Source organism: Anomaloglossus baeobatrachus, chromosome 5 (assembly GCF_048569485.1).
Source record: "Anomaloglossus baeobatrachus isolate aAnoBae1 chromosome 5, aAnoBae1.hap1, whole genome shotgun sequence".
NCBI lineage: Eukaryota > Metazoa > Chordata > Amphibia > Anura > Aromobatidae > Anomaloglossus > Anomaloglossus baeobatrachus.
Window position 1 is genome coordinate 584717741 of NC_134357.1, and position 27682 is coordinate 584745422.

General features: G+C 48.0%; 1 protein-coding gene across 1 annotated transcript in view; it reads right to left on the bottom strand.

Moving 5' to 3' along the window:
- The window catches only part of LOC142313140 (uncharacterized), a 137760-nt gene that overhangs the window by 72941 nt on the left and 37137 nt on the right, over positions 1 to 27682 (bottom strand). The window contains exons 5-13 of the mRNA XM_075352127.1: positions 23924 to 26462; positions 23357 to 23823; positions 16148 to 16266; positions 10995 to 11161; positions 10536 to 10590; positions 2117 to 2194; positions 1808 to 1987; positions 1603 to 1726; positions 1406 to 1519 (exon numbers count right to left, since the gene is read on the bottom strand). Of these exons, the coding sequence (XP_075208242.1) occupies positions 1406 to 1519; positions 1603 to 1726; positions 1808 to 1987; positions 2117 to 2194; positions 10536 to 10590; positions 10995 to 11161; positions 16148 to 16266; positions 23357 to 23823; positions 23924 to 26462 (3843 nt within the window). The remainder of the gene's footprint in view (positions 1 to 1405; positions 1520 to 1602; positions 1727 to 1807; positions 1988 to 2116; positions 2195 to 10535; positions 10591 to 10994; positions 11162 to 16147; positions 16267 to 23356; positions 23824 to 23923; positions 26463 to 27682) is intronic.

Sequence of the window (27682 nt, forward strand, 5' to 3'; positions counted from 1 at the left end):
GCACAGCGCCACCTATTGGAAGTAGCGATCCTAAAAGTCACAAGTGGATTTTCAACAATCCTTTGCAATATGACTCAGGATATATAAGCCAGATCAGAATCCCAATTTGCAGACACGGTGTTTCGGGGTGCTTGCCCCTCGTCAGTGCAAAGTATGGGGGTGTCTGATCTGGCTCATGAGAAAGCTATGTGGGGACCACGGGGGAACACTATTCTCCTTAAGGAGACTTTGCAAGCCAGTCTGGCTGCCAGGTAAGGGGACTTATAGCTGCAATGCCCCTCTGGGAAATATTCAAATTGTCTCTCCAGTAAAGGAGACAAACTCTAGCACAGCGCCACCTATTGGAAGTAGCGATCCTAAAAGTCACAAGTGGATTTTCAACAATCCTTTGCAATATGACTCAGGATATATAAGCCAGATCAGAATCCCAATTTGCAGACACGGTGTTTCGGGGTGCTTGCCCCTCGTCAGTGCAAAGTATGGGGGTGTCTGATCTGGCTCATGAGAAAGCTATGTGGGGACCACGGGGGAACACTATTCTCCTTAAGGAGACTTTGCAAGCCAGTCTGGCTGCCAGGTAAGGGGACTTATAGCTGCAATGCCCCTCTGGGAAATATTCAAATTGTCTCTCCAGTAAAGGAGACAAACTCTAGCACAGCGCCACCTATTGGAAGTAGCGATCCTAAAAGTCACAAGTGGATTTTCAACAATCCTTTGCAATATGACTCAGGATATATAAGCCAGATCAGAATCCCAATTTGCAGACACGGTGTTTCGGGGTGCTTGCCCCTCGTCAGTGCAAAGTATGGGGGTGTCTGATCTGGCTCATGAGAAAGCTATGTGGGGACCACGGGGGAACACTATTCTCCTTAAGGTTTTTAAGCAGTCCTATAATTGGCATATAAACACTGGGGCCCCTTGGAGAATGTGAGTCCTGTGAAATTGCAAGTTTACCCTCCCTTTCCCCTAATGCCAGTCCTGCATGCCAGCCTTTCTTCTGCTCAGCTCATTTAGACTCCTGCAATTAAAAGACCTTTGGTTACATCATGTCACATGACTTTGAAGTCATTAAAGATCCTTAAACAATCTACTTTAGAAAACAACTGATGTGGACCCTAAGAGAGTGGGGTTCCTCACAAATTGCGCAGTTTGACGCCTCCCAACCCTGGCCCTGACTGTGACTAGGGCTTATTTTTGGAGTAGGTCTTATTTTCTGGGAATTACAGTTTTCATGACCCTCTGCAGGTCTTTGAGTTGCCATCATAATAACATAGAGAAGGGACTAGAAACAAACAGCAGAAGAAGCAGAAGCAAAGAAAATACAGCTGTAAAAAATCCAGAACAGAAAGTCTAAAAATGTAAACACAAAATTAGTGCAGAAAGTACATGAGTAGATATCTCTTACAGGATAGAGCTGGAGGAAACACATCCTGAGGAACATCGGGGTCTTCTTGTTTACAATTCTGTGGGAGAAGAGGACGGGGACATCTCTCTGGTGTTGTCCTCTTACTCGATAGAACTGGAGGAGACACATACAGGGACTGAATTAATTCCTTACATACAGATAATTATAGGCCATGTGTATTTAGTCCTGTCTATTACCTGGTGATGTGAGGGGCTGGGGATCCTCCATCATGACGTCCTTGTACAGATCTTTGTGTCCTTCTAAATACTCCCACTCCTCCATGGAGAAATAGACGGTGACGTCCTGACACCTTATAGGAACCTGACACATACAATGATACCGTCACCCCCGATCCCTTCATAGCGTTACTGTATAATGTCCCAGCATTCCCAGCAGTGTCACCTCTCCAGTCAGCAGCTCAATCATCTTGTAGGTGAGTTCTAGGATCTTCTGGTCATTGATGTCCTCATGTATCGGGTGGTGAGGTGGAGGCCCCGTGATTGGGCTCAGGGGTCTTCCCCATCCCTCAGACACAGGGGCCTGACAGCGCTCACTAGAGGTCTTCTTCACTACTGTGTAATCCTGGTTATGGAGAGACACAGTAATAAATCTCACTCCAGACATTTCCAGAGTCCTCACCTCTCTAGTTCTGTCCATCTATTATTCCCATAGATAAGAATGATGTAATGTGAAATCATCAGAATCTCTCACCTCTCCAGTAAGCCGGAAGAGGATCTCTAGGGTGAGGTGTAATATCCTCTCCGCCATCTTCTCCATGTCCATATCCATCCTTCACGGGCAATCAGGAGAATTCTCTTATATAGAAGATCTCCACTGAGAGGATCCGATATTATAAGGACCTGAATGGGGGGGAGATGAGCCAATATGTAAATTACTGCTCATTATTTTTATAGCAATATAAATACAATGAAAAGTGATGAATTATCCATATTGCACCTAGAATGGTATCAACGAAAATGTCAGCTCATCAAGCAAATAACAAGTCTTCACTCAACTCCATCGAAGCAAAAAGAATAATGTTACTGGAGTCGGAAAAGGGCGACACAAACTGATTTTTTTAACAAAAGTGATTTTTATTCACCACTAGAGATGAGTGAACCTGAAGTTCAGTGTTCGGTACAAACTCAGACTTTTCCAAGAAGGTGCGGAGATCGGATGCTTTACGTATGTAAGCCACTCTCGTGAGTATCGCTGTGCTCGGGTACGCTCGGTGCTCAGCCCGGTGTGAGCCGCCTACAGTGTGATCGTCTCACACTGGGGGTAAGAACAGTGTGATCGGATGTAGTCTGCACCAACTATTTTTTCACAATCTCACCATACTTTGAGTTTTTACTTAATTTCCAGCACATTTTATGGTAAAATGAAAAACTATGAGTCGTCTTTAAAAAAAAACAATCCTTCATATGGCATGTGGGCGGAAAAATAAAAGAGCAGCCCAGCTACCCACAAACATGTAGCAACGGAGAGCAGTGTCGGATTGGCCCACCGGGGAATCCTCCAGTGCGCCCCCATGGTTTATATTGTACGGCAGGCTTGCTACTGTGGGCTGGGCAAAGGTGTTTTTCAGAGCCAGCGTTAGAGCGGGCAGACTGGGCCCCCATGCTCTGATGGGCCCCCAGCCTTTCCATCATAAACTGCAGTGATCGCACAAATTCTGTGCGATCTCTGCAGTTTCCGCGGTTGCAGAATGACCTGTGGTGACATCAGTCATGTGACTCACCAAAGGTCCTTGCACTGTGGGAGTCCTCAGGCCTGCACAAAATGAGGTGCACGCAGGACCTGCACACTTCACCTCTCATTCAAATGTACGCGCGTCTTTCAGGCACGCATACATTTGAACGGTGCAGTGCCAGGACTGAGGCGGAGGAGTTCCTCAGCATCGCACTGACATCCGTCATCACCGGGGCCGCACGAAAAAAAGAGGACGCACAGGCACCAGGTAAGCGCTTCTGCCTCACCATGCAGTGAGCCTCCTGCCACACCCTGCTGTGAGCCTCCTGCTGCTGTGAGCCTCCTGCCTCTGTGAACGCCCCTATTACTGTGTGCCACCAACCCAGTGCTGTGTGCCACTCATGGTGATGTCTGTGCTCCCTCAGTCCTGTCCATGCCCGGCCGTACTGTCCATGCCCCAGCCCCTCATATATATATACAGTTAGGTCCAGAAATATTTGGACAGTGACACAAGTTTTGTTATTTTAGCTGTTTACAAAAACATGTTCAGAAATACAATTATATATATAATATGGGCTGAAAGTGCACACTCCCAGCTGCAATATGAGAGTTTTCACATCCAAATCAGAGAAAGGGTTTAGGAATCATAGCTCTGTAATGCATAGCCTCCTCTTTTTCAAGGGACCAAAAGTAATTGGACAAGGGACTCTAAGGGCTGCAATTAACTCTGAAGGCGTCTCCCTCGTTAACCTGTAATCAATGAAGTAGTTAAAAGGTCTGGGGTTTATTACAGGTGTGTGGTTTTGCATTTGGAAGCTGTTGCTGTGACCAGACAACATGCGGTCTAAGGAACTCTCAATTGAGGTGAAGCAGAACATCCTGAGGCTGAAAAAAAAGAAAAAATCCATCAGAGAGATAGCAGACATGCTTGGAGTAGCAAAATCAACAGTCGGGTACATTCTGAGAAAAAAGGAATTGACTGGTGAGCTTGGGAACTCAAAAAGGCCTGGGCATCCACGGATGACAACAGTGGTGGATGATCGCCGCATACTTTGTTTGGTGAAGAAGAACCCGTTCACAACATCAAGTGAAGTCCAGAACACTCTCAGTGAAGTAAGTGTATCTGTCTCTAAGTCAACAGTAAAGAGAAGACTCCATGAAAGTAAATACAAAGGGTTCACATCTAGATGCAAGCCATTCATCAATTCCAAAAATAGACAGGCCAGAGTTAAATTTGCTGAAAAACACCTCATGAAGCCAGCTCAGTTCTGGAAAAGTATTCTATGGACAGATGAGACAAAGATCAACCTGTACCATAATGATGGGAAGAAGAAAGTTTGGAGAAGAAAGGGAACGGCACATGATCCAAGGCACACCACATCCTCTGTAAAACATGGTGGAGGCAACGTGATGGCATGGGCATGCATGGCTTTCAATGGCACTGGGTCACTTGTGTTTATTGATGACATAACAGCAGACAAGAGTAGCCGGATGAATTCTGAAGTGTACCGGGATATACTTTCAGCCCAGATTCAGCCAAATGCCGCAAAGTTGATCGGACGGCGCTTCATAGTACAGATGGACAATGACCCCAAGCATACAGCCAAAGCTACCCAGGAGTTCATGAGTGCAAAAAAGTGGAACATTCTGCAATGGCCAAGTCAATCACCAGATCTTAACCCAATTGAGCATGCATTTCACTTGCTCAAATCCAGACTTAAGACGGAAAGACCCACAAACAAGCAAGACCTGAAGGCTGCGGCTGTAAAGGTCTGGCAAAGCATAAGAAGGAGGAAACTCAGCGTTTGGTGATGTCCATGGGTTCCAGACTTAAGGCAGTGATTGCCTCCAAAGGATTCGCAACAAAATATTGAAAATAAAAATATTTTGTTTGGGTTTGGTTTATTTGTCCAATTACTTTTGACCTCCTAAAATGTGGAGTGTTTGTAAAGAAATGTGTACAATTCCTACAATTTCTATCAGATATTTTTGTTCAAACCTTCAAATTAAACGTTACAATCTGCACTTGAATTCTGTTGTAGAGATTTCATTTCAAATCCAATGTGGTGGCATGCAGAGCCCAACTCGCGAAAATTGTGTCACTGTCCAAATATTTCTGGACCTAACTGTATATATATATATACACACACACATACATACTAGAAGGTGGCCCGATTCTACGCATCGGGTATTCTAGAATTTACGTATTGTGTAGTTCATGTATGATTTTTGTTATATATATATATATATATATATATATATATATATATAACAAAAATCATACATGAACTACACAATACGTAAATTCTAGAATACCCGATGCGTAGAATCGGGCCACCTTCTAGTATATATATATATATATATATATATATATATATATATATATATATATATATATATATATATATATATATATATATATATATATATATATATATATATATATATATATATATATAGATAGATAGATATAGATGTTGTTGTGTGTAGTTACCAAGTGTTTGTGTAGGGCGCTGTACATGTTCTGGGTGTTGTCTGGGTGTGGCGGAGGGTGAGAGCGGTGTTGTATGTGTGTTGCGTGTGTTGCGTTGTTTGTGGAGCACTGTGTGTCTGTAGCGTTGTGTGTGTGTGTGTTGCGCGGTTTGTGTGGGTGTGGTGTGTTTTGGGGGGAGGTATGTTTTGTGCAATGTGTGTGTTGTGCGGTATGTGCGTATATTTATGTATGCCGCGGTGTTTGTGTGTTGGGTGTTGTGTGTGTGCGGCGTTGTGTGTGTGGGTGTCTGTGTAGGGTGGTGTTTGTGGTTTCCAGTGTGTGTGTGGTGTGTTGTGTGTGTGTGTGTTGGGGGGAGGTGTGCACCCCCCATCGTGCTCCATCCCCCATGCTGCGCACCCCCCATCGTGCTCCATCCCCCATGCTGCGCACCCCCCATCGTGCTCCATCCCCCATGCTGCGCACCCCCCATCGTGCTCCATCCCCCATGCTGCGCACTCCCCATCGTGCTACATCCCCCATGCTGCGCACCCCCCATCGTGCTACATCCCCCATGCTGCGCACCCCCCATCGTGCTACATCCGCCATGCTGTGCACCCCATCGTGCTCCATCCCCCATGCTATAATAGTTCTCCTATTATACTCAGAGAGGAGTATAATAGGAGGACTATAATAGGAGGAGTAGTCCTGGGGGGAGAGGAGTATAATGCCGGCTCCCTGCACATGTGTACCGGGAGCCGGTGTACGCTGGTAACTATGATACACATCGGGTAACTAAGGGACCTTAGTTACCCGATGTGTATAATGGTTACCAGCGTTCACCGGCTCCTTCACGATCCCAGCATCGCAAGGTTATGTCTGGCGCTGCTGGGATCGTGACGGAGCCGGTGTACACTGGTAACTATGATACACATCGGGTAACTAAGGGACCTTAGTTACCCGATGTGTATAATGGTTACCAGCGTTCACCGGCTCCGTCACGATCCCAGCATCGCAAGGGTATGTCTGGCGCTGCTGGGATCGTGACGGAGCCGGTGTACACTGGTAACTATGATACACATCGGGTAACCAAGGGACCTTAGTTACCCTATGTGTATAATGGTTACCAGCGTACACTGGCTCCGTCACGATCCCAGCAGCGCAAGGTTATGTCTGGCGATGCGTGCGGAGGGCCGAGGCGAGCGGGCAATCCATGCGGAGGGCGGGGCCAGGCCAAGGCGAGCGACCAATCCGTGGGGGGGCGGAGCCGAGGCGAGGCGAGCGGCCAATCCGTGCGGGGGGCGGGGCCATGGCGAGCCCAGCGGCCAATCAGCTTTGTGTCACCGTAAGGACACAATTTTGGAGCAAGACAGACAGACAGACAGACAGACAGACAGAATAAGGCAATTTATATATATATTATATATATATATATATATATATATATATATATATATATATATATATATATATATATATACACATATATATACACACATATACACATACACACATATACATATACACATACACGGTGTATATATTATATATAAAATTATATAATATACAGTACAGACCAAACGTTTGGACACACCTTCTCATTCAAAGTTTTCTTTTTTTTCAGGACTCTGAAAATTGTAGATTCACATTGAAGGCATCAAAACTATGAATTAACACATGTGGAATGAAATACTTAAAGTGTGAAACAGCTGAAAATATGTCTTATATTCTAGGTTCTTCAGAGTAGCCACCTTTTGCTTCCATTACTACTTTGCACACTCTTGGCATTCTCTTGATGAGCTTCAAGAGTTGGTCACTGGAAATGGTTTTCCAACAGTCTTGAAGTTGGAGTTCCCAGAGATGCTTAGCACTTGTTGGCCCTTTTGCCTTCACTCTGCGGTCCAGCTCACCCCAAACCATCTCGATTGGGTTCAGGTCTGGTGACTGTGGAGACCAGGTCATCTGGCGTAGCACCCCATCACTCTCCTTCTCAGTCAAATAGCCCTTAAGCGGGCTTTACACACTACAATTTATCTAACAAAGTGTCGGCGTGGTCACGTCGTAAGTGACGCACATCCGGCATCGTTAGTTACATTGTAGCATGTGAAACCTCCGTGCGATTGCGATTGAACGTTAAAAAGTTGATCGCATGCGGGGCAGGACCGGAAGTTCATGGCGTGAGACACCTGGCTGAGCTCTCCCCATGGTCAGAACGACGTTTGGGGCCCATAAATACTTACAATCTCACTGCCGACATTCCAGAGATGGTGAGGAAGCCCCAGCAGAAGCCGCTGAACACCAGGCCCCCTGGACGCATTCCTATATCCTGGTTCTGGGAAAGCACACATAGGTAACATGGCGGCGGCAGCTCGGCTGGTAACTCTGGAGAGTGATGCCAGACCCCCACAGCAGGAGGGGAACCTGGGACATAACTGCTGTATAAGGCCTTGTGCGCACTAGGCGTTTTTAGCGGCGTTTTTGCGCTGAAAACGCAGTGACATTGCTTCCCCAGCAATGTCTATGAGTTTTCATTTTTGCTGTCCGCACACAGCGTTTTTTTGTAGCTGCGTTTTTGTGGTGACCACAAAAACGCAGCATGTCAATTATCTCTGCGTTTTTCACCCATTGAGTTCAATGAGATGTTCAAAAACGCAATGAAAAACGCATATAACTGCGTTTCTTAGGACTAAAAACGCAGCTATAAACGCAAGGGGTGGGTACTAAAGTGATGTGTAAAGGAAGAGGATTCCTTCTGTTGGTAAACACAGAAGCATGAATCCTCCCGGTACCATCACCGCTGCTTCCACAAGCCGCCCTGTGCCATGTCAGCTCCCGTGCGGCGTCATGTCTGGACGGGAGGTGGAGGCAGCGGCAAAAACAAAAGTGAACAGTAGAAAAAAAATGTCATACTCACCTGTCTGCAGGGTCCCGGTGCCATGTCCGCTCCCAGCTCCTCTCCCGGTACCGTCGCTCCGGCTGTGTGCAGTCTCCCCGGGCACGTACGATGCCTGCAGGACCTGGCGATGGATCACCTGATGCAGTCACCTGACGCATCAGCTGATCGTAATTCTCGCGGTGACGCCGGCTTTTTAGCGCCCGGACGGCTTAACTTATCAGCTGATCCTGCCGTCAGGAGACTTTATCAGCTGATTACCGGCAGCTCCTGCAGCGATGGGACAGGATCAAACTCTCATCCGATCGCTCCAGGAGCTGCCGGTAATCAGCACGAACGTGACTCAGTATTTTTTTTTTTTTTTCTACTGATGCATCAGCTGATTGTATAATCGGCTTTTATACAATCAGCTGCTGTGTGATGTGATTCACGTCCTTGAACCTGACACATCATCTGATCGCTTTGCCTTCCAGCAAACCGATCAGATGATATTTGATCCGGATTGGACGGCGCGGGACCCTTGACCCAGGATTACTGCGGAGGGGGGTTCTTTATTTCAATACAGATGGAGTCACTAATTGTGTTTTGTTTTATTTCTAATAAAAATATTTTTGTGTGTGTTGTGTTTTTTTTTATCTTTACTAGAAATTCATGGTGGCCATGTCTAATATTGGCGTGACATCATGAATTTCGGGCTTAGGGCCAGCTGACAATATACAGCTAGCCCTAACCCCATTATTACCCAGCGAGCTACCCGACATCAGGGCATCTGGAAGAGTTGGATACAGCGCCAGAAGATGGCGCTTCTATGAAAGCGCCATTTTCTGGGGTGGCTGCAGACTGCAATTCGCAGCGGGGGTGCCCAGAAAGCATGGGCACCCTGCACTGCGGATTCCAATCCACAGCTGCCTAGTTGTACCTGGCTGGACTTAAAAATTGGGCGAAGCCCACGTCATTTTTTTTTTAAATTATTTCTTGAAATTCATGAAATAAAACAAAAAAGGGGCTTCCCTATATTTTTGATTGCCAGACGGGTACAAATAGGCAGCTGGGGGTTGGGGGCAGCCCGTACCTGCCTGCTGTACCTGGCTAGCATACAAAAATATAGCGAAGCCCATGTCATTTTTTTTTTTTGGGCAAAAAACTCCTGCATACAGTTTTGGATGGAGGATGCTGAGCCTTGTAGTTCTGCAGCTGCTGTCTGCTCTCCTGCATACACTAGTTCTGCAGCTGTCTGCTCTCCTGCATACAATGAAGAACATATTGAAGAAGCAAATGACATCAGACCTTTTTTTTTTTTTTTCATCAACAATCTTTAATGGCATTGTTCACTGATTAAAAACGCAGTGAGCAAAATCACAGCAAAAAACGCACCAAAACGCGGTAAAAACGCATGCGTTTTTGCAGCGTTTTTTTGCCGCGGGTGCGTTTTTTAAGACAAAAACGCACATAAAAATGCAGCGTGAAAAAAACGCCTAGTGCGCACATACCCTAACACCCCTGAATGAGCAGAAGACTCCGGGCAGAGAGGGGGAGGAGGGCACAGGAAAACGCAGCTTCCAGCAACACACAGCAGAGCAGAGGGAGGGGGCAGGACACATGGAGGGAGAAGGCCTACAAGTCCCAGCAGGGAGCCAGGCATTACAACAGCTAAGGCAGGAAGCTGACTCCATGACAATCCAAGATACAAAAAACAAGGAACAACACAGTGACTCCTCACAGACACAGAGACCTGCAGAAGATTTCAGCCTATCTGCTACCCCCTCCATGTCACTCTTTTCTCCAACACCCCAGATACCCCTCTTTTGCCAGATGAGGACTCTCAAGGTATATCTATGAGGGACTGGAGGTTGTACATGGCACAATTATCTACAAAAGAGGATTTGCAATCCATGATACAGGAAATCAAGGAGGTGTGCAGAACAGAAATTTCGGCTGCCAGACAGGATATTCAACATGTGGCCCAAAGAGTGGAAACTCTAGAGAGTGACCATGATGACACAAGAAATTATGTACCTAGCCTGCAATCTACAGTAGCAGCACAACATGACACCCTCTGTGAATATCAACGTCACCTGGAAGATCTGGACAATAGTGGGCGCCGTCATAACATTAGAGTCCGGGGTCTTCCTGAGCATAGTGGAGAGGAAAATTTATTTATGGTCCTACAAACCATATTTAACAAAATTCTGAAAGCTCCACCATCTCACAAAATAAGCTTAGACAGAGCACACAGAGCCCTTCGGCCAAAAAATGCGTCTCAAACACCTAGAGACATCATTTGCTGTGTCACTGATTATAAGCTCAAGGAAGAAATCATGCTACAAGCACGGAGACTGCGTACCATAGAGCAGGAAGGACATCATCTCCAACTTTTACCAGACCTCGCCTGGATTACCCTGCAAAAGAGGAGGATGCTCAAGCCTCTCCTAGACATCCTAAGGGAAAACAAGATTCTCTACTGGTGGGGCTTCCCCTTTAGTCTCTCAGCCAGAAAGAATGGTCGCACAGCCACGATCAAAGAGGCATCTGACCTTCCTCGTTTCTGCGAAATTCTGGAGATCCCTGTACCGAAATTGTCCAATTGGGAGCTGACTCCTCCAAAGCCATCCCCTCCGGCGGTTTGGCACCAAGTCACTTCTAAAAGACAGCGCTCACCTACATCTCCGAATTCTACCAGAGCAAAGGACAGAGGACCGGCCTACAGGAGATAAGATATAGGGCACAGCCACATTGAAAATATGGAGTAATCCTATTTGGCCACATTGAACACTACCTACAAAAGACTACCACGGGAAGCAGACGTGCATAAAGCCAGTTGTATTTCCTTTATATATTATATATATATATATATATATATATATATATATATATATATATATATATTATTTATATATATATATATATATATATCTTTACAGAGGTGTTAGATTTAAAGCGGAAGCTCTGTTTTACTTCTGAGTTCACAGACCCCTAAGAGTGAATCCAACTCCTAGAGCAAATACGGCTCTAGTGGAGGCTAATTTTATTGTTATCTATACGCTAGTTGCAGACACTTGACCACGGTCCTTCATAGGTTTTTGAAGACCGGGAAAACCGATTCCGAAATGATATTGTTGACATACCTGTGTATGATGATCCTAACTGTTATTTGTCGTTCCCCACCTTTCCTAATGTGTTTTCCTAACATGTATTATCTTTGTTTGATTTACATGATGCATTCCGATATATCTATGGCGCCAAGGAGCAGTCTGGCTGAAAACTACTATGCGGGGTTAGGAATAATCCATCTGCTGAAGCGGGGTAAGATTAAAGATCATTCTCAACTAACCATTTACACATACAACCATGATTCGTATAATAACCATAAATGTCAAGGGGCGATTGGCCCTACAGGAGTTAAAGACCTCAAAGGCAGAAGTGGCGTTTATACAAGAAACCCATCACGATGATACAGGTTCATTCCACTTTGCAAGGGGGAAATTCCCTACAGCATACACAGCTCCTTGCGATAAAAAGAGAGCAGGAGTAGCCATTCTCATAGCCAATGGGTGCCCGATTCAAATCACTAAGACTATTAAAGATCCCAAAGGTAGCTATATTATTTTGGCTGGACAGCTGAAAGGAGCCCCAATTGTTCTATGTAATGTATACGCACCAAACACGGGCCAAATACCCTTCCTTGAACAGGTCCTAAATAAGATTACACGAGAGCTCCCTTCAACACTGTTTATTGGAGGTGATTTTAATATGCCGTTCTCAGAAATCAGGGATAGAAACTCGATGAGTGGTCAGCAGCCAGGAATACACCTAATCAGACAGTCAAAAGCTTTTCGTGCCCTGATTCATAAATATGCACTTTTTGACTTGTGGCGAGTGACCAATCCCACCTCCCGACAATACACATTTTATTCACAACCCCACTCCACACATACACGCATTGACACCTTTCTGGGCAATTTTCCAGCATTGCGTCTTACTGGAAACTCTGAGATTGGCCAGATTACTTGGTCTGACCACGCTCCCATCTTACTTGACGTCTGTGACTCTGCCTTGACCAGGAGGGTATGCCATTGGAGACTCAACGATCATCTCCTAAAGGTCCCCATACACCAATCTAAGTTACGAGGTCATTTAGAGGACTATTTTCAACTGAATGGAGGATCTGTCTCCTCCCAGTCTATTCTATGGGAGGCACATAAATCTGTTATGAGGGGTAGTTGCATCTCATTGGCATCCCATCTGAAAAGAGACGCAGGCGAACAACATAGGGAGCCCACCAGCCAGCTTGCAAAATTAGAGCGGGACATGCTTGCTAGACACCCAGTTTCCAAACTAAGATCTTTTGTGTCCGTGAGGGGTAAGCTGAAAGGTTTGGCGATTAGGAAGGTGGAAAAAATGTTGACATTTACTAAACAGCAGTATTACGAGAAAGGCAATAAAGCCCACTCCCTTCTTGCAGCACAACTCAGGGATCGAAAAGCACAATCCACGCCCTTGACTATTAGGGATACACGAGGACACCTGATGTATGACCCCCAGGGACACGCAAACACCTTCAGGGATTACTATGCTAAATTATACTCGCTTCCCTCAGCCCTTCCATCAGATATAGAAACAAGAAATCATCTACTCAATGAATACTTGGCCGCTCGGTCACTTCCATCACTAGAATCGGATGCCCTTAATACACTCAATAGCCCAATCTCCATTGAGGAATTGACTTCCACAATTAAAGAACTCCCAAATGGAAGGGCTCCAGGACCGGACGGTTTTTCGTACTTTTACTATAAAGTATTCCATGACACACTCATTCCTCACATGCAGACTCTATTCAATTAATTCCTTAATGGTAACCCAATCCCTACCTCGATGCTGAAATCCCACATAACAGTGATTCCGAAGCCAGGAAAAGAACCTTCGGACTGTGCAAGCTACCGCCCAATATCGTTGCTGAACGCAGACTTAAAAATATTCGCAAAAATCCTGGCCACTAGATTGTCAGTGTTCCTCCCACGGCTGATTCATGGGGATCAAGTGGGGTTTGTTTTGAATAGACAATCAGGAGATAACATCAGACGAACGATAAGTCTTATAGATGTATTAAACCACCAGAGGGGAGAGGGCCTGCTCCTCAGTCTCGATGCGGAAAAGGCCTTTGATAGGCTAGGCTGGCCTTTCCTATTTGCCACACTTAAAAGATTCGGCATCGGGGAACCTTTTCTGCAGGCTATCCAGGGCTAATATACGAACCCTGAAGCCTCGGTGAAGCTTCCCCATACGTCATCATCTACTTTCCCCATCTATAACGGCTCCAGACAGGGGTGACCCCTGTCACCCTTATTATTCGCATTATGCATAGAACCCCTAGCTGCACAGATTAGGGAGAGACCAGATATTCAAGGAATCCAGGTAGGTGGGCGTAAGTACAAATTGTCGCTCTTTGCAGACAACGTCCTTTTAACAATACGAAATCCCCTGATTTCCCTGCCCAATCTGCACTCAATTCTAACTGAATACGGTAATTTGTCGGGATACAAAATTAATCCTAAATTAATTAAAATTAAACCTAAAGCCATCGACCATCGCCACACTACAATCGGCATTTACATACACCTGGAAAAAAAGACCATTTAAAATACCTAGGGATATACCTAACAGACAAATACAAAACGCTCTACTCACAAAACTTCCCTTCTTTTTTTGAAGATCTCAAAAAAACACTAGCCAAGTGGGACAAGCTCCACTTATCGTTTTCTGGGAGAATGGCCTCCGTTAAAATGACGATCCTTCCAAGACTCTTATATTTAATAGAGACACTTCCCATACGATCCCAAGATTGGCGATCCGACGAGTCCAGAAATGGTTAAATAATTATGTCTGGGCTTATAAACGCCACCGAATCGCTCAGACGGTTCTGTTGACTCCTAGGAAGATGGGTGGCCTAGCTTTCCCTGATATATGGAAATATTACATTGCCACACACTTGAGACGTATCCCTGCCTGGACCAATTTGACCTCGGTGGATAGATGGAGAGAGGTTTAGCAGGACTGGCTAACCCCAATCCATCTGGGTGCCTTACTACATGGAAACTCTTCAGACGCCTCAGATACAAGTCTTTTGGGGTCCATGGCTTTCACAAGACAAGTTTGGTGAATGGCTAGAAAACTCTTCTCATTAGCGCCAATCGAATCTCCACTGACCCCATTTTTATACACTCCAGCTTTGCAGAACAGTTCAGACAATCGGGTGACGACTCCATGGGTTCAGGCACGGCTTTTTCGTTTTATGGACATAATCGATCCCTGCACTAACACAATCTTACCCTTATTGCCTTCATTAGCTGCGTGGAGGTGACAGGAGCAGCGGTGTCTTCTGCAGCTCCGGTCACCTCCATGCAGCAGAGCTGGATGCGACGCTGGAGCATCCTGGATTTCGCCGAACATGGAGGGCTTTTTCGGGCTTATTAAAGTGGTGAACCAGGGTATATGTTTGTGTTTTTTATTTCTAATAAAGGATTTTTTCGTGTGTGTGTGTGTGTGTTTATTTACTGTCACTTACAGATTAATCATGGAAGGTATCTCGGGGAGACGCCTGACATGATTAAATCTAGGACTTATTGGCAGCTATGGGCTGCCAAAAACTCCTTATTACCCCGATTTGCCAACGCACCAGGGCAAATCGGGAAGAGCCGGGTACAGTCCCAGAACTGTCGCATATAATGTATGCGGCAATTCTGGCGGCTGCTGACTGATATTGTTAGGCTGGGGGGCTCCCCATAACGTGGGGCTCCCGATCCTGAGAATACCAGCCTTCAGCCGTATGGCTTTATCTGGCTGGTATTAAAATGGGGGGGGGACCGCACGCCGTTTTTTTAAATTATTTATTTATTTATTTTACTGCACAGTATAGACACGCCCACCGGCTGCTGTGATTGGGTGCAGTGAGACAGCTGTCACTCAGCGTGGGGGACGTGTCTGACTGCAACCAATCACAGGCGTCTGTGGGTGGGGAGAGCAGGGAATACGAGATTGATTAATGAGCGGCCGGCATATTCAAAGTAATTGTTGCCGCGTATTCTCTGCACAGCTGTTCCTCGCCGTGCTGGTGATCGGGGAGCGGTAAGTATGAGAGAGGGCTGCTCACTTCAGTCACTCGGGGGATTAGCGGTCACTGGTGAATCCTTCACAGGTGACCGCTAATCAGTACGCGGCACACAGACAGAGCTGCGGCATGACAATGAAGTCGGGTGAAGTTCACCTGAGTTCATTTTCATCGCGCAACTCTGTCTGCTGTCAGCCAACATGTATCAACGACATTGTGCAACATACAAATGGACATTCCACACGGACATTCCATGTACACATACACGGGCATTTTACACACGGACATTTTACACGTACACACAGCTCGCATACGCCATCACACGGATGCCATACGTACCGGAGAAACGCCCAAAAAAAAACGGAACACGGACCCGAAAAACGTACCGTGTCACGCGCACGTTTTTTTTGCGGAAGTGTGTTTTAGGCCTAAAGAAGCTTTCTACACCTATGCTCAGATACGGCATCTGGCCATAGCAATGATAAAATCTACTACATTTCCCAAGCTCACTCCATTTGAGGGCCTCTGCAGGCAGGGCTCATCGACTAGGGGGCTAATTTCACGTCTATATGGTATGCTTACATCACACGTAGAAATACAGCTCTCATACATGACGAAATGGGAGAAGTATTTAGGAAGAGTGATACCGAGAAAAATGTGGCAGTCCATCTGGGAGCGAGCAGCAAAGACCTCCATATGCACTGCACAAAAAGAGAACCAATACAAAATACTAATGCATTGGTATCATACCTCAGAGGTCCTCAATAGGCTCTTCCCCAACACACCGGACCAATACTGGCGGTGTGCGAAGGATAGGGGGTCCCTCACCCACATTTTTTGAGACTACGAAGTCCTTGCTCCGTTTTGGAGAGAGGTGGGGAGGTTGATCCGTGGAGTTCCGGGATATGAGGTCGCTCTAGACCTGTTCAATTATCTACTTAATGTTCCACCTGTGGGGGTTTCGAGGGACTCGGCCAGACTGCTCCTTCACATTTGGACCTCAGCGAAATGTCTAATATCATCGTTTTGGAAAAAGACTCTTCCTCCTACTCTCCAGAATCTGGAGTTGAGAATTCAAGAGACAAAGCGGATGGAGTACCTCACCGCATGCATCCATAACCAACTGGAAAAATATCAAAGGATATGGTCGCCTTGGGATCTTTTTGTGAACAATCGTACTTAACCGCCAGAGAAAAAACAAAAGTGTACATGCCTTGATATGCCGATCAGACGTATTATATGCAAAATGTGTCAAACACCCCCCCCATGCTCTTTCCTATCCTATCTTTCCCTGAGTCTCCCCTGTCTAAAAGTCTAGTCAATTCTTGTTGAAAACTTTTGAAATGTAATTTTGCACTTTTATGTTCTAAAATGGAAAATCTTTGAAAATAAATAAACAGTTATAAAAAAAAAAAAAAAAAAAAGTTGATCGCATGCACGTCGTTCAATTACTAAAAATTGAACGTCAGGTTGTTCAATGTTCCCGAGGCAGCACACATCGCAGTGTGTGACACCCCGGGAATGATGAACACAGCTTACCTGCGTCCCGCTGCTCCCGCCGGCAATGTGGAAGGAAGGAGGTGGGCGGGATGTTTACGTCCCGCTCATCTCCACCCCTCCGCTTCTGTTGGCCGGCTGCCGCGTGACGTCGCAGAGACGCCGAACATCCCTCCCACTCCAGGAAGTGGATGTTCGCCGCCCACATCGAGGTCGTATGAAAGGTAAGTACGTGTGACACAGGCAACAAATTGTATGTGCCGCACATACGATGGGGGCGGGTCACATCGTATACGATATCGTATGCGAAATTGTAAGGTGTAAAGCACCCTTTACACAGCCTGGAGGTGTGTTTGGGGTCATTGTCCTGTTGAAAAATAAATGATGGTCCAACTAAACGTAAACCGGATGGAATAGCACACCGCTGCAAGATGCTATGGTAGCCATGCTGGTTCTGTATGCCTTCAATTTTGAATAAATCCCCAACAGTGTCACCAGCAAAGCACCCCCACACCATCACACTTCCTCCTCCATGCTTCACGGTGGGAACCAGCCATGTAGAGTCCATCCGTTCACCGTTTCTACAAAGACACGGTGGTTGGATCCAAAGATCTCAAATTTGGACTCATCAGACCAAAGCACAGATTTCCACTGGTCTAATGTCCATTCCTTGTGTTCTTTAGCCCAAACAAGTCTCTTCTGCTTGTTCCTGTCCTTAGCAGTGGTTTCGTAGCAGCTATTTTACCATGAAGGCCTGCTGCACAAAGTCTCCTCTTAACAGTTGTTCTAGAGATAAGAAGGTGTGTACAAACTTTTGGTCTGTACTGTATATACAGTATATATACACATTATATATATATATATATATATATATATATAATGTCCACAGCCCCTCCTGTGATGTGTATATGTCCCAGCCCCTCCCGTGATGTGTATATATCCCCAGCCCCTCCCGTGATATGTGTGTGTGTGTGTATATATATATATATAGAGAGAGGTAGGAGAAGGATTTTTGTGTACTCACCGTAAAATCTCTTTCTCTGAGTCTTCATTGGGGGACACGGGACCATGGGTGTATGCTGCTGTGACTAGGAGGCTGACACTAAGTGGACATAAAAAGAGTTAGCTCCTCCCTTGCAGTGTACACCCTGAGCCGGAGGCGGATCCACGCCAGTTTAGTGTACAAGCAGTAGTAGGAGAAACCTGAACCACCATAACTAATCAAGGTAATAACAAGAAACACATGTGTAGAACACAGTATCTTATGTATACAGTGCCTACAAGTAGTATTCAACCCCCTGCAGATTTAGCAGGTTTACACATTCGGAATTAACTTGGCATTGTGACATTTGGACTGTAGATCAGCCTGGAAGTGTGAAATACACTGGAGGAAAAAAGAATGTTATTTCTTTTTTTTTTTTTTTTTTTTTTAAATTGTGAAAAAGTTTATTCAGAGGGTCATTTATTATTCAACCCCTCAAACCACAAGAATTCTGTTTGGTTCCCCTAAAGTATTAAGAAGTATTTCAGGCACAAAGAACAATGAGCTTCACATGTTTGGATTAATTATCTCTTTTTCCAGCCTTTTCTGACTAATTATGACCCTCCCCAAACTTGTGAACAGCACTCATACTTGGTCAACATGGGAAAGACAAAGGAGCATTCCAAGGCCATCAGAGACAAGATCGTGGAGGGTCACAAGGCTGGCAAGGGGTACAACACCCTTTCCAAGGAGTTGGGCCTACCTGTCTCCACTGTTGGGAGCATCATCCGGAAGTGGAAGGCTTATGGAACTACTGTTAGCCTTCCACGGCCTGGACAGCCTTTGAAAGTTTCCACCCGTGCCGAGGCCAGGCTTGTCCGAAGAGTCAAGGCTAACCCAAGGACAACAAGGAAGGAGCTCCGGGAAGATCTCATGGCAGTGGGGACATTGGTTTCAGTCAATACCATAAGTAACGTACTCCACCGCAATGGTCTCCGTTTCAGACGAGCCCGTAAGGTACCTTTACTTTCAAAGCATCATGTCAAGGCTCGTCTACAGTTTGCTCATGATCACTTGGAGGACTCTGAGACAGACTGGTTCAAGGTTCTCTGGTCTGATGAGACCAAGATCGAGATCTTTGGTGCCAACCACACACGTGACGTTTGGAGACTGGATGGCACTGCATACGACCCCAAGAATACCATCCCTACAGTCAAGCATGGTGGTGGCAGCATCATGCTGTGGGGCTGTTTCTCAGCCAAGGGGCCTGGCCATCTGGTCCGCATCCATGGGAAGATGGATAGCACGGCCTACCTGGAGATTTTGGCCAAGAACCTCCGCTCCTCCATCAAGGATCTTAAGATGGGTCGTCATTTCATCTTCCAACAAGACAACGACCCAAAGCACACAGCCAAGAAAACCAAGGCCTGGTTCAAGAGGGAAAAAATCAAGGTGTTGCAGTGGCCTAGTCATAATAATTGACCCACACTTTTATGTTGAAAATTTATTAAAATTTAACTGAGCAACATAACTTGTTGGTTTGTAAGATTTATGCATCTGTTAATAAATCCTGCTCTTGTTTGAAGTTTGCAGGTTCTAACTTATTTGCATCTTATCAAACCTGCTAAATCTGCAGGGGGTTGAATACTACTTGTAGGCACTGTATATAAATAAAAATACGCCGGGTACAAACCAACATGGTCCCGTGAAGAACCAGTAACATCTGGCAAACTAAAGCCTGCTTTACACGTTGCAATTAGTTGTACAATCGCATTTGCGATGTGACACGCCCAGGTCGCATACGGGATCTTATGAGATTGCACGTAGGTCGTTCATTTGCTGTCACACGTGCGTTAGTAGTCTATGTTAAATTGATCAATTTTGTGTGCGATCCTTTAGATCATGTGTTCTGTGACGTATGCATTGGGCACCTTTTTTTTTTTTTTTTATTTATTGACTTGCCAAGCGTGTGTAATGTGTAGGGATGCGTTTTTACTATGTCATCTGCCATTCAGCTCTGCTACATGGCCGCTGACAGCAGACACAGACAGCCATGTAGCAGAGCTGAATGGCAGATGACAGCAGACACAGAAAGAGCCGCACGATCAGAATGAACTCGGGTTAACTTCCCCCGACTTCATTGTCATGCTGCGGCACTGTCTGTGTCGCATCCTGATTAGCGGTCACCTGTGAAGGGATCACCGGTGACCGCTAAACTCCTGAGTAACTGAATTGAGCAGCCCTCTCTCTCATATACTCACCGATCCCCGATCCCCGGCACTGCACGGCGTTCACACTGCTCCGGCGGCTTTTACTGTTTTGAAAAAGCCGGCCGCTCATTAAACAATCTCGTATTCCTTGCTTACCCCGCCCACCGGCGCCTATGATTGGTTACAGTGAGACACGCCCCCACGCTGAGTGACAGGTGTCACACTGCACCCAATCACAGTAGCCGGTTGGCGTGTCTATACTGTGTAGTGAAATAAATAATTAAATAATTTAAAAAAACGGCGTGCGGTCCCCCCCAATTTTAAAACCAGCCAGATAAAGCCATATGGCTGAAGGCTGGTATTCTCAGGATGGGGAGCTCCACGTTATGGGGAGCCCCCCAGCCTAACAATATCAGCCAACAGCCGCCCAGAATTGCCGCATACATTAGATGCGACTGTTCTGGGACTGTACCCGGCTCTTCCCGATTTGCCCTGGTGCGTTGGCAAATCGGGGTAATAAGGAGTTATTGGCAGCCCATAGCTGACAATAAGTCCTAGATTAATCATGTCAAGCGTCTATGAGACACCTTCCATGATTAATTTGTAAATTACAGTAAATAAACACACCCCCCCGAAAAAATCCTTTATTAGAAATAAAAAACACAAACATATACCCTGGTTCACCACTTTAATCAGCCCCAAAAAGCCCTCCATGTCCGGCGTAATCCAGGATGCTCCAGCGTCGCTTCCAGCGCTGCTGCATGGAGGTGACCGGAGCTGCAGAAGACACAGCCGCTCCTGTCACCTCCACACAGCAACTGAGGTGAGTAGCGTGATCAGCTGAGCTGTCACTGAGGTTACCCGCTGTCACTGGATCCAGCGGTGGCCGCGGGTAACCTCACTGACAGCTCAGCTGATCGCGCTACTCACCGCCGCTCCTCTCACCTCCACGCAGCAACTGAGGTGAGTAGCGCGATCAGCTGAGCTGTCACTGAGGTTACCCGCGGCCACCGCTGGATCCAGTGACAGTGGGTAACCTCAGTGACAGCTCAGCTGATCGCGCGGCTGTCTTCAGTTGCTGTGTGAAGCTGACCGGAGCAGCGGCGGTGTATTCTGCAGCTCCGGTCACCTCCATGCAGCAGCGCTGGAAGCGACGCTGGAGCATCCTGGATTCCGCCGGACATGGAGGGCTTTTTTGGGGCTGATTAAAGTGGTGAACCAGGGTATATGTTTGTGTTTTTTTTTCTAATAAAGGATTTTTTCGGGTGTGTGTGTTTATTTACTGTAATTTACAAATTAATCATGGAAGGTGTCTCATAGACGCTTGACATGATTAATCTAGGACTTATTGTCAGCTATGGGCTGCCAATAACTCCTTATTACCCCGATTTGCCAACGCACCAGGGCAAATCGGGAAGAGCCGGGTACAGTCCCAGAACTGTCGCATCTAATGTATGCGGCAATTCTGGGCGGCTGCTGGATGATATTGTTAGGCTGGGGGGCTCCCCATAACGTGGAGCTCCCCATCCTGAGAATACCAGCCTTCAGCCGTATGGCTTTATCTGGCTGGTTTTAAAATTGGGGGACCGCACGCCGTTTTTTTTAATTAATTATTTATTTCACTACACAGTATAGACACGCCCACCGGCTGCTGTGATTGGGTGCAGTGTAACACCTGTCACTCAGCGTGGGGGCGTGTCTCACTGTAACCAATCATAGGCGCCGGTGGGCGGGGATAGCAGGGAATACGAGATTGTTTAATGGGCGGCCGGCTTTTTCAAAACAGTAAAAGCCGTCGGAGCAGTGTGAATGCCGTGCAGCGCCGGGGATCGGGGATCGGTGAGTATATGAGAGAGGGGGATAGACTGACATGGACAGAGAGTGAGGGACAGAGATAGTGACCGACTGACAGAGATTAGTGAATGACAGACATTGTGAGGCGCTTCAGAACGCAGCTTTTCAGCTGCGCTCTGAAGCGGACCTTTTTTAAGCTGCGGTGCAGAACGCACACCTGCGCACATAGCATCAGACATCAAAATCGTATGAGGGATGTCACACGTTACAATTGACTAGGTTCGTGCAACAAAACGCTCAATTCTAGACAAAGATACGATGTGTTTGCGATCAACGGTTTTGCGTTCAATCCTGATCGCACGTAGATGTCACACGCAGATACCTCACAAACGATGCCGGATGTGCGTCACTTACAACTTGACCCCAACGACGGATTGTGAGATATATTGAAGCGTGTGTAGCGGGCTTAAGAGCAACCCAATATCCAAACAGGGTGGATGCTGTGTCGCCCAATGAAGACTCAGAGAAAGATTTTACGGTGAGTACACAAAAATCCTTCTTTCTCTATCGTTTCATTGGGGGACACAGGACCATGGGACATCCAAAAGCAGTCCCTGGGTGGGTAAAGGAGCAATCACACAGATCCATAACAAATCAAAACTCTGTGAGAATGCTCAGTCCAAAAGTGTTCCGCTTTTATATAAGTGTGCGACGGCCGCCTGCAACACCTTTCTCCCAAGGCAGTCAACCGCTGATGCCTGGGTGTGCACCTTGTAAAACCTGGTAAAGGTATGAAGGCTGGACCACGTGGCGGCTTTGCAGACTTGTTCGGCTGACGCCTGGTGTCTGATTGCCCAAGACGCCCCAACTGCGCGGGTGGAATGGGCTTTTACTCCCCTCTGAGGAGACTTGTCTCTAATCCTGTAGGCCTCTGATATGGCCGACCTGATCCATCTTGCAATGGTAGCCTTGGACGCCGGCATGCCCCTCTTGGGCCCAGTAGGCAGGACGAACAGGCTGTCCGATTTGCGGAAAGGCACAGTTCTTGAGATGTAAGTCCTGAGAGCTCGCACTAGGTCCAGTGTATGTAGTGACCTTTCCATGGAGCGAGTGGGGGCTGGACAGAAGGATGGAAGCACGATCTCCTCATTCAGATGAAAAGGAGATACTACTTTCAGTAGGAAAGCAGGAGAAGGGCGCAGGACAACCTTGTCCTGGTGGAAAACAAGAAAAGGTGACCGGCATGAGAGAGAGAGCTGCCAGCTCAGACGTTCTCCTGATTGATGTGACTGCCACCAAAAAAGTCACCTTCCAGGATAGGTGTGACATTGAGGATTCTTTTAGGAGGTTCGAACGGAGCTAATTGGAGGGACCCTAGAACCAGATTGAGGTCCCACGGTTCTAGCGGTGAACGATATGGCGGTGCTAGATGGGCGACTCCTTGGATGAACGTCTTGACTTGTGGCCGAGATGCTAAATTTCTCAGGAAAAGGACAGACAGAGCCAACACCTGCCCTTTGAGCGTTGCCAGCGAGAGACGCGCCTGTAAGCCTGACTGTAGGAAGGCCAGTAACACTGGCAGTGACAGAGCCAGCGGAGATGAGTTGCCGTTAACCTCGCACCATTGGAGGAAGGCCTTCCAAGTGCGGTAGTAGATCTTTGAAGACGAAGGCTTTCGAGCCCTGACCATAGTCTGTATCACCTGCGGGGCAAAGCCAGCCTGGGCTAGTAGCCAGGATTCAAGGGCCATGCCGTCAAATTGAGAACCCCTGAACCTTGATGGAAGAGAGGACCTTGAGACAGCAGTCCGGACGATCTGGGAGCCACCATGGGGTGTCTGCGATGAGCTGCGTGAGTTCTGCGGACCACGCTCGCCTGGGCCATTCCGGGGCAATGAGAATCACTGGGATGCCCTCTGCTTTGATTTTCTTGACGACTCTTGGGATCGGGGGAAGTTGTGGGAAGATGAAGGGTAGTCTGAACTGATTCCACGGGAGGATGAGAGCGTCGACTCCTAGCGCTCGTTGGTCGTGGTAACAGGAGATGAACTGTGGAACTTGATTGTTGAACCGAGAGGCCATCAGATCCACATCCGGAGTCCCCCATCTGTGGCAGATCTGTTTGAAAACCTCCCTGTTGAGGGACCATTTGGCCGATGCCAGACCTTGCCTGCTGAGGTAGTCGGCTGCCCAATTCTCCACGCCTGGGATATGTACTGTGGAAATCCTGGAGTGGTGAGACTCTGCCCACTGTATGATTTTCATCACCTCTCTCATCGCCATGACGCTCCTTGTGCCGCCCTGGTGATTGATATATGTCACTGCTGTGGTGTTGTCCAACTGGATCCTGATTGGCGATCCCTGTATGAAGGGTCGAAAATTCTGTAGGGCTCGAAGAACAGCTCTGATCTTTAAAACAATGATAGGGAGCCGGCTCTCCTGGGAGGACCACCGACTGTGAGTCGTGTGTTGATGGAACACCGCTCCCCAGCCCAGAAGACTGGCATCGGTGGGGACTGTCTGCCAGTGTACCGGTATGAATGACATTCCTCTGGCGAGATTTGGGCCGCTGGTCCACCATAGAAGCGAGCGGCGGGTTTCCGGAGACAAATGGATTCTGCGATCCAAGGTAAATAGAGATTTGTCCCATTTGTTGAGCAGGGTTAGCTGAAGGGGACGAAGGTGAAAACGGGCAAACGGAACCGCCTCTATTGCCGCCACCATCCGGCCGAGGACTCTCATGCCAAAACGTATGGACACCGCCTTGGAGTGACGGAGGATCTGGAGGTCTCTCTGGAGGGAGAAAATCTTTTCTTGCGGGAGGGACACGCGTCCTCGGATGGTATCGAACTCCATGCCTAGGAAGGTAATCCTGCGGGCCGGGGTCAGAAAGGACTTCTTCCGATTGATGAGCCAGCAGAGTCGGGACAGAGTATCGATGGTGACCTGAACACTTAGGAGACAGTCGTCAAAAGAAGACCCCTTGATCAACAAGTCGTCCAGGTACAGAATCACCAAAAACCCTCTGGAGTGCAGGATAGACATGACAGCCGATATGATCTTTGTAAACACTCGTGGTGCCGACGCGAGGCCGAAGGGTAGAGCAGTAAACTGATAATGATCTTCTGCTATTGCGAAGCGCAGGAATTTCTGGTGCTGTTGGGCAATCGGGATGTGCAGATATGCATCCTGTATGTCCAGAGAAGCGAGAAATTCGCCGACCTCCATGGAGGCAATCACAGATCGGAGCGATTCCATGAGAAACTTCCGGGGTCTGACGTATCTGTTGAGAAGTTTGAGGTCGAGAACAGGACGCACCGTGCCATCTTTCTTGGGGACAACGAAAAGATTTGAGTAGACTCCCCTGAATCGGTCCAAAGTTGGAACTGGAATTACTGGAAAGGACTGGAACCTTGGTGTTGGCCGGCGACGTGGGATACGCCTTGGTCTCAGCTGTGGAAGAGAGGTGCTCTTACCTCCTGTGGCCTCGGCGATAATCTGATCCAGCCTGTCCCCAAACAGACGACCTCCTGCAAAGGGAAGAACGGTAAGTGATTTCTTAGAGGCCGTGTTCACATTCCAGGCTCTGAGCCAGATCGCCTGACGGATGACCACCGTGTTGCTAGCTGCTTGCGCTGCGCAGTTGGCTGCTGACAGAGATGCGTTGATTATGTACTCACCCGCTAGAGCAATCTGTGCCGCAATATTGACAAACTCAGGATTGCTCGACCCAGAGTGCAGACCCCTGCGGAGGGTATCGGCCCAGGACACCATGGCCTTTGCGACCCAGATGGCGGCGAAGGCGGCTGAAAGGACCGCGTCCGCCGCCTCAAAGGCCGAACGGGCGAATCTCTCGGTGTTCCGATCCGTGGCGTCACGGAGCGAAGCCCCGTGCGGGAGAGATAGTACTGTGTGAGATGACAGGCGGGAAACGGGAGGGTCGACCACCGGCGAGCCTGCCCATTCCTTCCTGAGTTCCTCAGGCAAGGGATAATGTAAATCAATCGACTTACCATTGTTGAATATCTTGTCCGGTTGTTGCCTCTGCTTGCGTAGAATTTCAGAAAATTCTGGGTGGTCACAGAATTGCCTGTGTGCCCGCTTGATCCGTTTGAAGGAAACATGCGAGGTCTGGGTGGCAACGGAGTCCGTCTGGAGCTTCAGCGTTTGATTTACCGCTTCGACCAGACTATTCACCATACGTCTGATGTCAGCCGTCTGATCTGAATCCATCAGCGAGGCTGCATCCGACTCTTCTCCAGAAAGGTCGGATGGTCCTGGGGACGAGTAGCACTCGGGCCCTGGAGGTGAGAGGGACCTCTGGGAGGAACTTGAAGAGGAGGCCCTGCGGGTCCGCTTCTGCGCTCCAGTAGTAGGGTCTGGATCAGACCGACTGTCATCCTGAGCCGGCTGAACTGGGGGGGGGCATGGCCGGGCGTAGGGAGCGACTGCAACGCCTGTGCGATGGTCAGAGACGCCCTTGAAAGAAAGTCAACCGACTGAGACAGACAGGTCAACCACTCCGGGGGAGGGAGCACATTGGTGCTCGGGGCGTCCTGTACAGCTGCAGTAGCGGCAGCGACGGGGTTGCTGGCGATGTCTGGGGCAATCTGCGTGGGCTGAGGTTCTGGGACGCAAGCCGAGCAGAGGGGCGTAGCCTGGCCTTGGGAGAACTTTTCCTTGCAGGCTGTGCACGCAAAATACATTATAAAGGCGGCCTGTTTGGATCGGGAAGACTTAGAATTAGGCATGGTGCTCAGGAGACTCTCACTAGTGACACTAGGGAGGAGACAGGAGATAGGAGAAAAGAAGAAGAAAAAAGAGAAGTAAGATGTAGACTGGTCCTAAGCAGGAGCAGCACTCACCCAGGTCCTGTGTCCTTCCCAGGTCAGCAGAGGTCTCAGAGCGGTGGGGACGGCACTAGGGGATCAGCAGGAGCTGCTGCCAACAGGCCTGTTTCCCGCCGAGGAGGTGAGCCGTTGCAGGCAAAAACTCGGGCTTTTTCTTCTTCTTTTTTGCTGGGAGGCGTGCAGGGGGGCTGGCCGGCCTGTATCCGGGCAGAACTTGCGGGGGGCGTGCCTGGAAGAGCGCGCGTGCGAGCGGGAGGCGGGGCGCTCAGGCCTGAGGTAGACCCAGACCGGGAACTCAATTAGAGGGCGGCCGCCCGGGAGCGCAGCGCTGCGGAGGGGAAAGGTCTTACCTGCGTCCTGCCGGCGTCGCTGCGATCCTCGGCCCCATCGTCTGATGCTGTGCCTGGCGGTGAGTGCTGTACGCCCCTGGGTGACACCAGGGGGGTACGCTGGGAATCTGGGAACACTGCTGAGCGCTCCTGCGCTGCAGTGACCACGATCCTCTGCCTGGGCCCAGGGTGGAAAGAAACACTGGGGAGGCATGGTGCTGCTGAGCGCTCCTGCGCTGCAGAGCCTACGATCCTCTCACCGGGTCCTGGATGGGGAAGCCATGGATGGTACAGAGAGCCCTTGCTGCCTCCACCAGAAACACCCCTGGGACGGTACCATAGGGGAGGACAGGGAGTGTGCCCTTAAAAACGCTCGACCCCAAGCAGCCCTGGGACGGTACCGTAGGGCTGGAGGGGGAGAGGGCCTGGCGTCTCGAGCTTCAACACCCCTGGGGA